This window comes from Aquarana catesbeiana, linkage group LG09, assembly GCF_042186555.1.
Source record: "Aquarana catesbeiana isolate 2022-GZ linkage group LG09, ASM4218655v1, whole genome shotgun sequence".
NCBI classification, from domain to species: domain Eukaryota; kingdom Metazoa; phylum Chordata; class Amphibia; order Anura; family Ranidae; genus Aquarana; species Aquarana catesbeiana.
In genome coordinates this window covers 297,968,198-297,982,201 of record NC_133332.1, presented here as the reverse complement: position 1 = coordinate 297,982,201, position 14,004 = coordinate 297,968,198, and the positions used below count along the sequence as shown (strand labels likewise).

At 37.3% G+C, this 14,004-nt stretch overlaps 1 protein-coding gene across 2 annotated transcripts; it reads left to right on the top strand.

Annotated features, from left to right (window-relative positions):
• The first annotated feature begins 587 nt into the window (after window positions 1-587).
• On the top strand, window positions 588-12,985 carry PRDM12 (PR/SET domain 12). Of its 2 annotated transcripts, none has more exons than XM_073600477.1 (5): window positions 588-1,057; window positions 3,513-3,703; window positions 6,278-6,433; window positions 10,706-10,817; window positions 11,431-12,985. In XM_073600477.1, the coding sequence occupies exons 1-5, from the start codon at window positions 835-837 to the stop codon at window positions 11,814-11,816; spliced, it is 1,068 nt and encodes a 355-aa protein (XP_073456578.1). In that variant the 5' UTR covers window positions 588-834; the 3' UTR covers window positions 11,817-12,985. The 2 variants fall into 2 exon arrangements, with proteins under 2 accessions (XP_073456578.1, XP_073456579.1); XM_073600478.1 differs by having other exon boundaries at window positions 589-1,057; window positions 10,706-10,808; window positions 11,431-12,983.
• Window positions 12,986-14,004: the final 1,019 nt, after the last annotated feature.

Here is a 14,004-nt window from a genome sequence, read left to right as displayed (position 1 = left end):
TCTATATATATATATATATATATATATAGATCTATATATATCTATATATATATATATAGATATATATATATATCTATATATATATATATAGATATATATAGATAGATAGATAGATAGATAGATAGATAGATAGATAGATAGATAGATAGATAGATAGATAGATACATAGATATATGTAAACATACACCTCAAGTCATAATGAATACACTCAGTTATAATCTTAAAGGTCTTATTATTGCGACACTTGAGCATTTATTCAGACTTAGAATGCTCATATTTGAAGTATACATTTTGACAGTCCAGTCTGCAGCAGCTTTTCGTTTTTCATTCTAGGATGTGTCACCCACCCAGTCCCAGCATTAGAACCCCCTCTTGGGTTGTGAGGGGTTGTCATGCAGCTTTGGGCATAGTCCTAGGTATTGTGGAGCAGGTGACACAGGCAGCTCCTTCTCTTCCACTGGTGGGTTGATGGTGGGAAGTGAGCCTGTCTCCCCCACCACCTCCTCCCACCCCTCTCCTCCTCTTTGCTCTTTATCTTGCTGTCTCCCAGAGGGAGGGGGCTCTCTGAAGGTTTGGCTCTCTCTCTTCTTTTTTTTTCCTCCTTTAGAACAAGTCTATCTTACAACGTCAGGGAGGTCATTAATAACCAATTAGGAGGGTCATTCGGGCCCTTATAAAGAGGGAAGGGCTTTGGCTGGAAGAATTCTGGCAAGTCTTCTCTTTTGGAAGAGGTAGAGTGTGCCTATTGGGCTCCACACAACACATACCCACCAGAAAGCTCAGGCAAGCAGTCCTCTTGTGGCTTCTAAGTTGTCGCCAAGTGCCAGCAGATCCATGATGGGCTCGGTGCTCCCAGCGGAAGCCCTGGTGCTGAAGGGTGGGTTGAACAAGCCAGCCTTGTCCTTGGCTGAGATGATCACCTCTGATATCCTGCACAGCTTCCTCTATGGGCGCTGGAGGAACGTCCTGGGGGAGCAACTTTTTGAAGAGAAGAATAACCACAGCAGTCCAAAAACTGCCTTCACAGCTGAGGTCCTGGCACAGTCCTTCTCTGGAGGTGAGTACACCAACTTCCTTCATCTAACCACCCATCAACCAACCATCAGCCTACCCAACCTACCCACCTGTATCCATCTAGCTGCGACTTTTAGTCCTGCACCCCTTCAGCCATTTAACCCTTCTTTCCTAATTCTTTACACTTTATCTTTTCTTTTTCTATGGCTTTTTTGCATTTTTTTTTCTTTAATGTTTGTTTTTGCTTCTATAAAAAACCCAAGTTAATCCTTGATGAATCCTTACGATTTTATTGTGCAATAAATAATTCTATGCATTGTAACAAAGTTCCCCTTTTAGGATCCATCTCCGAATTCCTCTCCAACTTTCTCACAGCCCCTCTGTCTGGGCATCACCCGACACAAACTTCAGCTGTTTTCTTCTCCCTTCAAAGTGTCGGCTTTACCAATCTGCCCTGAAATCCCATTCTCTTGTGTCTTCACGTTTTCTCTTCTTCACCACAAATCCATTCTGACTTTCCTCAATTCCTCCCCCCCTCCTCCTCAGGCGTGTAATAAAGCCAGACTTGGCCCCCTAAAAAAAGCCTTAAATTCATTTAGTTAACTTGGGGTTGACCTGAGAAAAGTTCTCACTTAAACCAACTTTTTTCAACAACAAAAGAGAGACCCTTTAAAAAAAAGAGACTTTTCTTTTATTATGTCGCAAGTTTTTAGTCCTCATTCATCAATCTTGGCACAATATACCTCCTTTCTGTTGGCATCCGTGGAAAAGGCATTATCACCCCCTTTATCAGCTATGTTTCTTTCCTAATTTGCCATGAACGCTAATTCCATTTCCATTCAGATTATGTCAAGCAGCTAATCCCCCCATTTTGTTCCAGAAATTCCTCCAGCCTTTATAGCTGCCCCTCACTACATGATGCATCAATGTATAGCTACACCATTCATACAGGCTAATGAATTTAGAATTAGCCATTTCTTTCTAGTTGAGTTTAAATGAATGCCTATCACTTTAACAGTGTGACAAATTGCTGGACGGATAGATGGGGGACACTATTTAACCTCTGTCTAGAGAACAAAATACCACCAATCCCTTTTTTCTATCGCAGGTACCGTGTTAAGAAAGGGGGGAAAAAAAGTCCCCCTTTAAAAAAGTCACTTTCTCAGAACTCTTCACAATTGCGCACAATTCCATGAGTTCGCAGTTGGGAGGAATTCTGCTGCCTGTAGTCTGCACACTTTACAAGGACTTCTTAGCAAGGTTGCAATCAACTGGAAGTGTTGCAATTCAATCAACTGTATATGTATATACATATTCTATGTTACAATCAACTACATCTATATATATGAGAAAAAAGTGGTTAATATATATATATATATATATATATATATATATATATACATATTATATTAGTTTATTGCACGGAATATATATAAACATATATATATTCTATGTTGTAATCACCTGTAACGGTTGCAAATATATATATGTATATAGATATTCGTACATATTAACTTAATTCCTAAGCCACTTATTAAAAGCAGACTCGAATGTGTAATCATCAGCTTTGCTTTTTACCCAGAGGTACCAACGCTTGTATAACGTTTGCCACCTGAAATATTAATTGGTTACTTTAATTATTATTAAATGAATTGGTTAAAACATTTGGGGTCGATTTATAATCGGTCACACATTTTCTAATGCGAATCTTGGGCGACAGTTGTGTGAATATTGAGTGATTTATTCACAGAACCCCTTTTGCGCTTTCCAGGGAGGAAAAGTTTTGGGTTCTCTAACACTTTGGCAGAAGTGAGTGATTTCATGGGCTTGGTACAATTTAAATGCACCCCCCCCCCCCCACTTGTCAGATGTAGGGAGATCAAGACATGAGTTTTGGAATAATGAAAGAACACCTTGTTCCAAAATCGAATGTTGCCTGGTCTTCTTCATGGTAATTCTTTATGGCAGATGAAGACACCGGTGCCAGAAGCTCTGTTCCAAAATCTTCAGATTCTTCACATATATTGCCTGGTCTACCTCATGGTAGATCAAGACCTGATTGCTAGCATAATGAGAGAACACCTTTTTCCGAAATCTTCACTTAAGAGTTTGTTGCATTTCTCACCCCGATGTTTATTCCTAGTCTCAGTAGTAATGTCATCTACATCTTTATATATAATGTTCATGTCATGGTATGATCAAGACTTAGATGCTAGAAGAATGAGAGAACACCTTGTTCCAATCTCTGCACTTAAGAGTTCGTTCCTTTTCTATTACCCCTGATGTTTATTCCTAGTCTCGGTCTTAATGTAATTTAGGCATATATATATATATATATATATATATATATATATATATATATATATATATATATATATAGTTGCCTAGTCTTCTTTATGGAAAGTTCAGAGTTTACCTAATAGTCCTAATGCACTCATATATTAAGTACCTGTTGTACCAGTGCTTATGGACCATTTCTATGTCCTTGTTTCCTGCAGAGGTGCAGAAGCTTTCCAGTCTGGTCCTGCCTTCAGAAGTAATCATTGCCCAGAGCTCCATCCCTGGTGAGGGGCTTGGCATCTTCTCCAAGACCTGGATTAAGGCTGGGACTGAGATGGGACCGTTCACTGGCAGAGTCATCTCACCGGAGCATGTGGACCTGTGCAAGAACAACAATCTGATGTGGGAGGTGAGGACACCGTAGTAGCTGACTGCTGTCATGATTAAGGTGTATGTCACGACAAGCACCCTATAGACACTGAGGAACCATGAGTCCCAGCATGTTTTTCTGGCCACAGGTGTGTAGAGAACTGTGGTTTCTTCACAGCTGAAGGGCATAGTTGTGTGCTGGACGAGATTTTTTCTATATATAGACCATTTAAGCCATCCAGCACTTTAAGAACCATAAGTCACAGCATGCCTTTGTAGCCAGATCGTAGGCGTGTGCTTGCATTTCCTTAGCATTTGCATGACAAGAATATATCCTAAGTGGCTCAGATTTAAAATATTGCTCCTTTTGATTTTCTACTTTTGAAGAACTACAATTCTCAACATGCCCTGTTAAAAAAAAACGTTGGCAATAGGTGAAGGAATTGTATTTTCTAAATTGTTGGAAGCCAAAAGTGCATACTACATGATACTAAATGCAGACTCACAAGACCAATCTCCTACCAAGCAAAACATTGGCCATTGCTAGCTGGGACTTGTGGTTCCTTAACATTTTCAATGGCATTTTTTTATCTAAGGTGAAATCATCTTATACAATGACCACAGGAATACATATACCACGCGCTGGTACATGTGGTTCTTCAATATCTGTAGAGATTACTTGGATTCTAGATTGCCGTATTCTATACACCTTATGTACACAGGTTTGCACAACCAGGTGCATATCTCCATCTTTATCTATCTTCCTTCAGGGCACAGATAAGCCAGAGATGCCCCCCTCCCCAGGGGAGGTTCTAATTGAATGAGATTAACTGGATACCCTAGCCATGAATACAGTGGGCTTCAAGATTAATGACATTAATTGACACCACACTATGGACATTTTACATTACTGATCCATTTGGGATGATGTCAGGGTGGCTGGGTTAAAGGGACCCCTTGGAAGTCTAAATGTCTAACCACTGTTTTGATGTTTGAGAGGCTCCCATGATTGAGGGCTTCAAGGGGCCAGTTAAAGCCTTTGTGTAAACTGATTGCATTCTAAGAGGAACTATTTCCCTCCTGCAGGAGATAGTAAAGATAGTTGTGCATCTGTCCAGCCTTACAGGCCATTCAAAATAAAAAGTTGTGGAATCTCAAATTCTTGCACTTACCCTTTCATGTAAAGGTATGTAGAAATTAAAGAGCATGTCATCTTTATGACACATGTAATGCATGTGAAGCAGTGCCATCACTATTAATGCTAATTATAATCATTTTTGTAAAATGAATAATTCATTTTGCTGCACTGTTCTATAATATCAAATTTGTCAGGAAGGCAGACTATATTATATGATTTGATGTCTGCTGCAAGCCTGTATAAGTTGGAACTGTTTGTGGTAACATAAGCTTCCTCTAACTTTAAGATGCCCAGTCCACATACCTGTTATTCCTAATTTCCCTTTTCTATTTATTTCATTCCATCATTAAATCAATGATTTAATATGTGTGGAAAATGAATGAATCCTGAGTGTAGACCATGTAAAGGAAAACATTCATATGGATTGCAAAAATAGATTCTTGAAACTCTTTAACAATTTGTTTCAAATTCTTTAACAATATGTTTAAACATTAGGCGTGAATGGTCTGCACATGCATTATATTCTTTATTAGGCATTTGCAATATGTTGGTACAGTTTGTGCTTTTCATTTAAGAAAGCTATTCATTTGGAAGGGAAAAGAAAGTGAAAAACTGAAAAGGAGTTTTTTTTCAGTGCAATGTCATTGTTTTGACAATTGACATGAAAGCATCATTCAGTGACTTCAATTAGGACTCAATTATGTTAGGAGAGGTCATATATGCATTGCACTTTAATTCGCTACAGTCTTTCTCTAAGCACAATAGGTTAAAATGGTTACTTTAATTGCTACCTATTTGCACATTTCATTCAAATATAACTTACAGCATTACAGAGTAAAGGATGAAGATTAAAGCCTCTTTTATTTTTATTTTTTGAATAGCCCTTAGATCTAAGTTTATAATGCTTGTGTTGTTTTCTAATATAATCAGATGATACATACTTTTAAACAGTAGCAATTAAAAATTAAATCAAAACAAATACATTAATGAGTTAGACTGTTATGGGATATTATAAAGAAAATAGATAGATATAAGATAGGTGAATGGATAGATTGAAAGGTAGTTTGATAGATGGATATATACAAGATGGATACATTAATTTATATATATATATATATATATATATATATATATATATATATAAATTAATGTATCCATTTTGTATGTATCCATCGATCAAACTACCTTTCAATCTATCCATTCACCTATCACCTATTATCTATCTATCTATCTATCTATCTATCTATCTATCTATCTATCTATCTATCTATCTATCTATCTATCTATCTATTATAGATAGATAGATAATTTGTGACTTATAGTATAAAATTGGAAGTTCAAGATTTGTGCTTTTTAAACTTTTATTTTACCATATAGAATTCCAGCATATATTAAAGTGTAGAATGGAGTATCTTACCTAGAAGACTTGTCCCTTCTTGCAACTTCTTTCAAACAAAAATGCTTATATTGACATAGGTGTTCAATGAAGACAGCACAGTGCGTTATTTTATTGATGCTAGCCAAGAAGACCACCGTAGCTGGATGACTTACATCAAGTGTGCCCGCAATGAGCAGGAACAGAACTTGGAGGTGGTACAGATTGGAAATAGCATCTTCTACAAGGCGATAGAGGTAAGATTGTGTAACATGAAACATCTCAGTGATGAGTGAAAATCTATTTTGAGAACATGAGCTTAACTTGCTTAACTAATGAGAGATACAATTAAATTAGCTAGGTAAACTTGCATTTTCAACTTAAAAGCCATAGTTGCAATCTATGTCTAGAATACTGATGTCCAATTGCAAACCCTGCACACACATGTCCTTTGTGTCCTTTGTGAAAATCTATTTTGAGAACATGAGCTTAACTTGCTTAACTAATGAGAGATACAATTAAATTAGCTAGGTAAACTTGCATTTTCAACTTAAAAGCCATAGTTGCAATCTATGTCTAGAATACTGATGTCCAATTGCAAACCCTGGACTCACATGTCCTTTGTGTTGTCTTTGTCGACATCAGAAACAAGTTGTTTGTCGCTTCATTATGGGGCCATTTAACACATTTCAGATTTTTCTGACTTTGCTAGTATTATCAACTTTCAAGCTGCTGGAGGGGACAGGAGCCTGGTTAAGACTTGGCAACATTTGATGATCAAATAACCCATTAGAAATGTTGGTTGATCTTATGAACCTATTCTATTCCTTGCTTTTCTGCATTTTGCACTTGATGCAGATTGTCATTTGACAGAAAGGATGGAGACAGAAATCAGTGGACTGCAGTTTGTCGAAAGTATGTTGTCATATTTGATTTTATTTTTTTTAAATCCCTGAAAATTAATTAAATAATTTTAAATCTCCATTATGTAAGGAAATCAACATGATCTAGGCTAACAGCCATTTTATTTAATTAGGGTTGGCCACTTTAAATTAAATCCTTTGAGTTTGGTTTTGTGTCGGTACATTTTCTTTTTCACACAACAGAAGTCACCTAAAATTGAAGCCCTTTACAATTGCCCATTGGCTGCAAGTCAAGGACCTCTTTTCTTGAGCACAGGTGTTATAGCTTATAGCTCTGTTCTTTAGATTGGCTCAGCTGCGTGAAAAGCAGAGCAATCCTTTAACTGGAACCTGCCACACAGCCTTGAGGACTGGTAATGGCACTCTGTGCTTAAATGACAAATGTATGAGCAGTTTTGCAGAGCCAACAATAGCATCCCCCCGCCGTCTCATCGCTCTTCAGAAAGGTTACCTTTTTTTCTAGGAGGAAAAAAATCAATTTGACATCTAACAAATAGCAAGGTACAGTGAATAGCTAGCGAACTAAGTGATGTTTGGAGATGTCCTCTTCATATATGCTTTAAAAGGAGACTTGAGTGGAGCGGTGTCTGTAAATATCAGTTAGCTAATAAAAGACTTCCCACTAACCTGCCATTTTGCGATTTGCTTTTGACAAGAGATGACACTCTTTTGTTATCTGTCCTCTTTAGGGTGAGGGCTGGGATTGACAGGGTAGTTGCAGGTCTCTAGTTGTAAAGATGGCTATACCCTGGACAATGTGCATGCAAACAAGATGGCAATGTAGTAAAGGCTGAAAGCGGTAATGTTCTCTTTGCCCCACATGTCAGTTTTTTTACTTAACACCCAAAAAGCTGTGGGGTAGATTTATTAAAACTAGAGAGTGCAAAATCTGGTGCAGCTCTTCATAGAAACCAATAAACTCTAGTTTTTTTTTTTGTCTAAGCTTAATTGAACAAGCTGAAGTTAGAAGCTGATTGGCTACCATACACAGCTGCACCAGATTTTGCACTCCCCAGTCTTAGTAAATCAATCCCCGGTGTGCTGAAAATATGGAGAACTCTGGGATTGATTTACTAAAATTGGAGTGTGCAAAATATGGTGCAGCTCTGCATAGAAACCAATCAGCTTCCAGGTTTTTTTGTCAAAGCTTAATTGAACAAGCTCAAGTTAGAAGCTGATTGGCTACAATGCACAGCTGCGCCAGATTTTGCACTCTCCAGTTTTAGTAAATCAACCCCTCTGTCTTTTCATATCTCTCAGGCAATGGCGTAACTATAGCTATAGCAAACTGCACTACTGCTATGGGACCCAGAGCTGGTTGGCCAGTGATTTGTGCAGTAAACAATTGCATTCAGGTAAAACGTTAGGATTAATTTGATTGATATAGTTTGGGAACTGCTATATAATTAATTTAAAGCAATTCCTCTGCCAGATTTTTTTTTATATCGAGATTAGAAAGACAAGGGGCCCATAATCACACCTAGTTATGGCCTTGATTTTAGGACAGGCAAGGTGGCAAGACATAGCCATTCAAATCTCCAAACCTGCCCAACTGCTGTTCCTATTACAAAGCCATATGTTGCTGTCATATGCCACCAATGGATTTTCCATAATGTATAATTCACAAATAACTAAGAGAGTAGCAGCTCTGCTACGGCCTTTAGGGGAAGTGAGGGTGGAGCACAAGCCCCTACACAGCAGTTTCAGCTTTAGAGCATCAATCTCACTTCTTGAAAATTTTAGGGGCCAATGTTTTTTTAAGTTAAGCACCACCCTCCCATCAGAATTAAGAGGTACTCATGCTTGGACGTGTTCTTGAAACCAGTGATGCCACTGGGCCATTCTTAATTTTTTGTATAGACACTTGTAGCAAGTTTGTGAAAGACCCACATTGCAGCAGACAAATTAGGAATTGGGTTAAGAGCATACAAATGGTACAGAACAAGAGAGGCAATCAGTACATTTACAAAGTTGGTTTGGCACTGTCATATTTGCCAAAAAGATTAAGTGATGCTTTAACCTCAGGCACACAATCATTGAGGCATCCCAGCTCCAGAACAGTATAGCTTCTGCACTTCCTCTATGGGGCATGCTGTGCTTAGCTCAAGGTCACCACCAACATGAGACACACAAGGAGCCGAAAGCAAAGACTTGCTATTCACTGCCTTTTTTTGGTTTGTTTGTTTAATAAAAGCATGTTAAATAACCCTCCCATTCAGAGGTGTCCTTGGTAACCAAGGAGCTGACAACTGAAAGTCAAAGGAGACACCCGGCTTTACAGGCAGGGAGAATCAGTACACACACTAATTTCAAAGGTGATGGAAAAAGCAGAAAGAGGGAGAGTTATTCTATAGAAAGATACTCAGACGCCTTCCTACTCATCTGCAGACCTCATCTACATCATACTACAAGTGCATCTTAAGCACTTTGCACATTGCAGTGCTCTATTATTTCCAAGCTGCTGCTTATTCACTGAATAGTATACACATTATTATAGAAAACTGCAACCTCTGTGATGTTGACTAGAGAACTGGCAATCTATGACTTTATAGATGAAATGTAGAAGCAAGAAAACAACTTTGTTTGGTGTAAGAGTATTATTGAACAAGCCTTGAGTGGGTTAGAAGTCTTTGACGTTAATCACAAAAATAGAGCCGAGGGAGAGTTACAACAGGAGATGGTATTTTTTCTTGCATATGATGACATATTTGTCTATGTATGTCTGGCTCTGAATTGGGAGATTGCTCAACAAGGGCGACCACAGGGTAAAGATCTCTCTGTATTTTTCTTAACTGCCACAACTGCTGCTCCCCAATACAACTTTTGTCCCAAATCCAATGTGGTGCAGACAAGCAGATCTGGCATGCACAAGTGCTCATTACTGCTTGGCAATTATCCAGTTCAGCAGAATTGCTCTTTACACTTTTTGGGGTGTGCCCCTTGCCACAAGCGGGTGCCTTGGTCCAGCCCAAAGTAGTCTGATAATACTAACAAAGGTCAGGAAATATAAAAAATGTACAAAAATAAGAATTGTGGCTCAAAATTAATTTCCTTGACCTAAGATACGAATGGTTAAATCTGAAATAATTAGATGTTATATGGTGTATTGTATGGTTCAATACCCTGTTTTTTGTAAAGTTTGCAAATGCACAGTGTAAGTATCTCCAGAAGATGCAAAAAGAATTTTACATTTAATAAGACTGCCTTTTCTAATGGCATACCAAGACAGCTAAAGGAGAGTGAGAGACTATGCCCCAACCTTCACAATCAATTCATTTTCCATACCCCACCTCTTGTGCACTGCCTGCTTTGCAAATTGGTTAACCCCTGGCAACTATTTCTAATCAATAATATGAATTGTAGGAAAAAAATAGATTGAATAAAAAAACTTTTTACACTTTTAGAGTGAACATAGGTGACCCCTGTTTCTTAAGTCCAGACAGTCCAAAAGAGTGATCACCTAAGCAAAACTATATATTTACAATTAGACAACATGAAAATAATGGCCAGAATACTGAATTTTAGTTGGTTAGTCCTGTTTTCAAAATGTAAAAAATCTCACATTTTGGGATTTTAACTGAATGTTACCATGTGCTTTGTTTACAGACAATCCCTCCAGACCAAGAACTTTTGGTATGGTATAGCAACTCACAAAGCACCTTCCTTGGCATTCCTGGAGTCCCTGGAATAGAAGAGGAACAAAAGAAAAGTAAGCATGGTAAGTTGCTGGATAGCAGCAACAATACCTCACAAATTGTTTAGTATGTGCATTTTACTACTGTACAGAAGACCTCCATCTAGAAAAACACAAATGTGTTTCCCATATTAATGAATTAAATCTTTTTTTTGAGGTTTATACCATATACTAAAAGGATGATGGTTGGAATTTGAATAGATTCTCCAGTTAAAGGAGTAGAATGTTCACTTAGCTGTGCTGCCTTTATTCATCCAGTTATGTACAGGGAAAGTCCTATTTATTTTTACATTCCCTGCAAATTACTGGACAATTACTGGGCATTTAAATTGGCTTAGTGACCTTTCTACTTCATTAGTAAAGCAAACCCGCCGTCCTTGTTACCTAAGAGGTACCATTACTTTTATGTTTAATGGCCCATGTTGTTAACTTCACCCTAATTTTTATTTTAAGATATTAGGTTGGGTGCATGTGCCTTTTTTTTGGCCTAGTTAAACTAAACTGTAGAATTGGAAAAATCTCAAATGGAATTTTGGCATCATTTTGTATGTTTCATATTTTTTGTATACTCAAAGTGATAAAAACAAATTAACCCTAGTAAAGACCAAAAAACTGAAAATCTGTTTTTCTTCCCTAGATGATTTTGGTGGCATTGATCCCACTGCAGCCACCCTGGCTGGTCGAATGCGCTGCGTCATCTGTCACCGTGGCTTCAACTCGCGCAGTAACTTACGTTCACACATGAGAATCCACACACTGGACAAACCCTTCGTATGCCGTTTTTGCAACCGCCGCTTCAGCCAGTCTTCCACCTTACGCAACCATGTCCGACTGCACACTGGGGAGCGCCCTTACAAATGCCAAGTCTGCCAAAGCGCCTACTCACAGCTAGCTGGCCTGAGAGCTCATCAGAAGAGTGCAAGGCACCGTCCACCAAACAACGTCCTGCAGGCTCATTCTCCAACCCTGCCAGTGCCACACCCAGCTTCTCTTGCGCACCACATCCCCACCATGGTCTTGTGAAGTTAGCCATCATTACAAAAAAACTCAGCTTATTAAAACAGAGACACCCTATAGGTTGATCCTTGGACTGAGGTGGTTTACGAAACTGTTTTTATTTTTGTAGCTCAAACTTACTTACCTAACTTCCACAAGTTTTTCTACACAGTACCAAAAAACACATCTTGAGAGTCTGAAGTTAACAAGTACATTGATACAGACAGATACCCAACATAAAAAAGACCACCAGTCACCTAATCATGCAAAAAAGGCCCCCTCTTGGAACAGAATCAAATATTAATGTATACCTTTTGCTAGAAAATAAGACAGCCATTTTGTATGTTGACACAGCATGCATGAAAAAAGGGACCTCTATTTTTGGCATGCTGCTTTTTGATAAAGTAGTTCAGCAGACAAAATGGCTTTTTTGGTTCATTGTAACCAAAATACTAGTATTACATTGACTTGTTAGGTCTCTTATGAACCAAGTTGATTTTCTAAATTTAGTTTAAACTGATAAATTGAAGCTCTTGCCAGGAACTCTATCGTTTTCAAACTGCATGACTTGAATTATATAATGTAATGGGTGGCGAGGCATGTAGTACCAACATCTCTAAATAGCTGCAAGATGCATCAAAATTCATGGGGATTGGCTATTTTTGTCTTAACACGTTGTATGTGCTAAAAAAAAAAACAGCATTTCTACATTTTTAAAACAGCCCTCAATTGGGTAAAAGAGGCCTTTGCTACCTTCCTGCCAACATTGTATCAAAACCCAAATGAACATTTTCTGTTTGCAGGCGGTAAGGCCTTTTGTATAAAAGAGTATATAAATATCTAATAATTATATAAATATATACATATCTATATATAATAAAGAATTTAAATATATATATATATAAATAATACCTCTAAAATATATATATATATATAGCATTTTCACAAAACAGTGTTCTATGAGAGAAAAATAAAGCAAAAATAACCCACAATTGAGTCACTTTATATATGTAAATATTGAATGTAAAATCTTTTCTGACATTATCTGTATAATAATTGTAAGTAATTTGTACTTCTCTGTACCTATCATATATTCAGAATAAAAGAGGTAAATTTATTTTGTGAAAGTTTATTTATGTGAAGATATTTTTTTTGTGTGTGTGTAATGTATGAATGACCACATTTTGTTAATGTTTTATATTTATTTTGACCATGCATATTATAAGTATATTAAGACCACATGTTTACTGTGAAAACATCTGCACCAAATGTGACATATTCTATAACAGGGTGTATTTAGAATGACCATTTAAAGCATGCAACTTTAAACCAGCAAGTTTGGACAAACCATCAGTAAGTCAAGGTGGATAGTTTTGAGTGTTGATTTCACTTAGTATAGGTTGAGTCCTTTACTCAAGCCTATAATGTACAGGGTTGATAAAATATTCACTCTAAATAAGGTACAGGGGTATGATATCAATTGGGACCCTGATTTTAAAAAAAGCACAAGTTAGGAAGCAAAAAAAAAAAAATCATTATTTTCTGGGCTTAATTTTTAAGCCAATCCAAAGAGGGATGAAGATATGCAAAGTGAAGCAGCTTTTAACAACCAATTTAATTTCTGCTGATTAATTTACTTTTCTACTGACACTGAAAGATGACTTGTGATTGGCTGCTTGGGGTGACCGCCTTTTGTACATTGGTGTTAAGATAACAGAAAAAAGAATTCATTATTTTCTGGGCTTAATCTTTAAGCCAATCTAAAGAGCGATGAAGATGTGCAAAATAAAGCAGCTTTTCACAAAAATTTAATTTCAGCTGATTAATTTACCACTCTACTGACACTGAAAGAAGACTTTTGATTGGCTGCTTGGGCTGACCATCTTTTTTACATTGGTGTTAGGATAACAGAAAAAGAAATTCATTCTTTTCTGGGCTTCATTTTTAAGCCAATCTAAAGAGCGATGAAGATATTCAAAGTGAAGCAGCTTTTAACAACCACTTTAATTTCAGCTGATTAATTTACCTCTCTACTGACACTCAAAGAAGACTTGTGATTGGCTGCTTGGGGTGACTGCCCTTTGTACATTGGTGTTAACTGTATGAAAAAAACAACCACTGCTCCCATTTCACTATGAAAGTAATTAAATGACACGTTAAGAAGGTTATAATAGAAAAGCTATTTAAAAATGTCCAGAACATAAATAGAGGAAAC

Excerpts from the sequence above, each read along its gene's own strand:
- PRDM12 (XM_073600477.1), top strand. The coding sequence starts at position 835 with ATGATGGGCTCGGTGCTCCCAGCGGAAGCCCTGGTGCTGAAGGGTGGG. Across the intron at positions 1,058-3,512 it reads GGCACAGTCCTTCTCTGGAG|AGGTGCAGAAGCTTTCCAGT; the intron begins GTGAGTACACCA and ends TGTTTCCTGCAG. Across the intron at positions 3,704-6,277 it reads ACAACAATCTGATGTGGGAG|GTGTTCAATGAAGACAGCAC; the intron begins GTGAGGACACCG and ends ATATTGACATAG.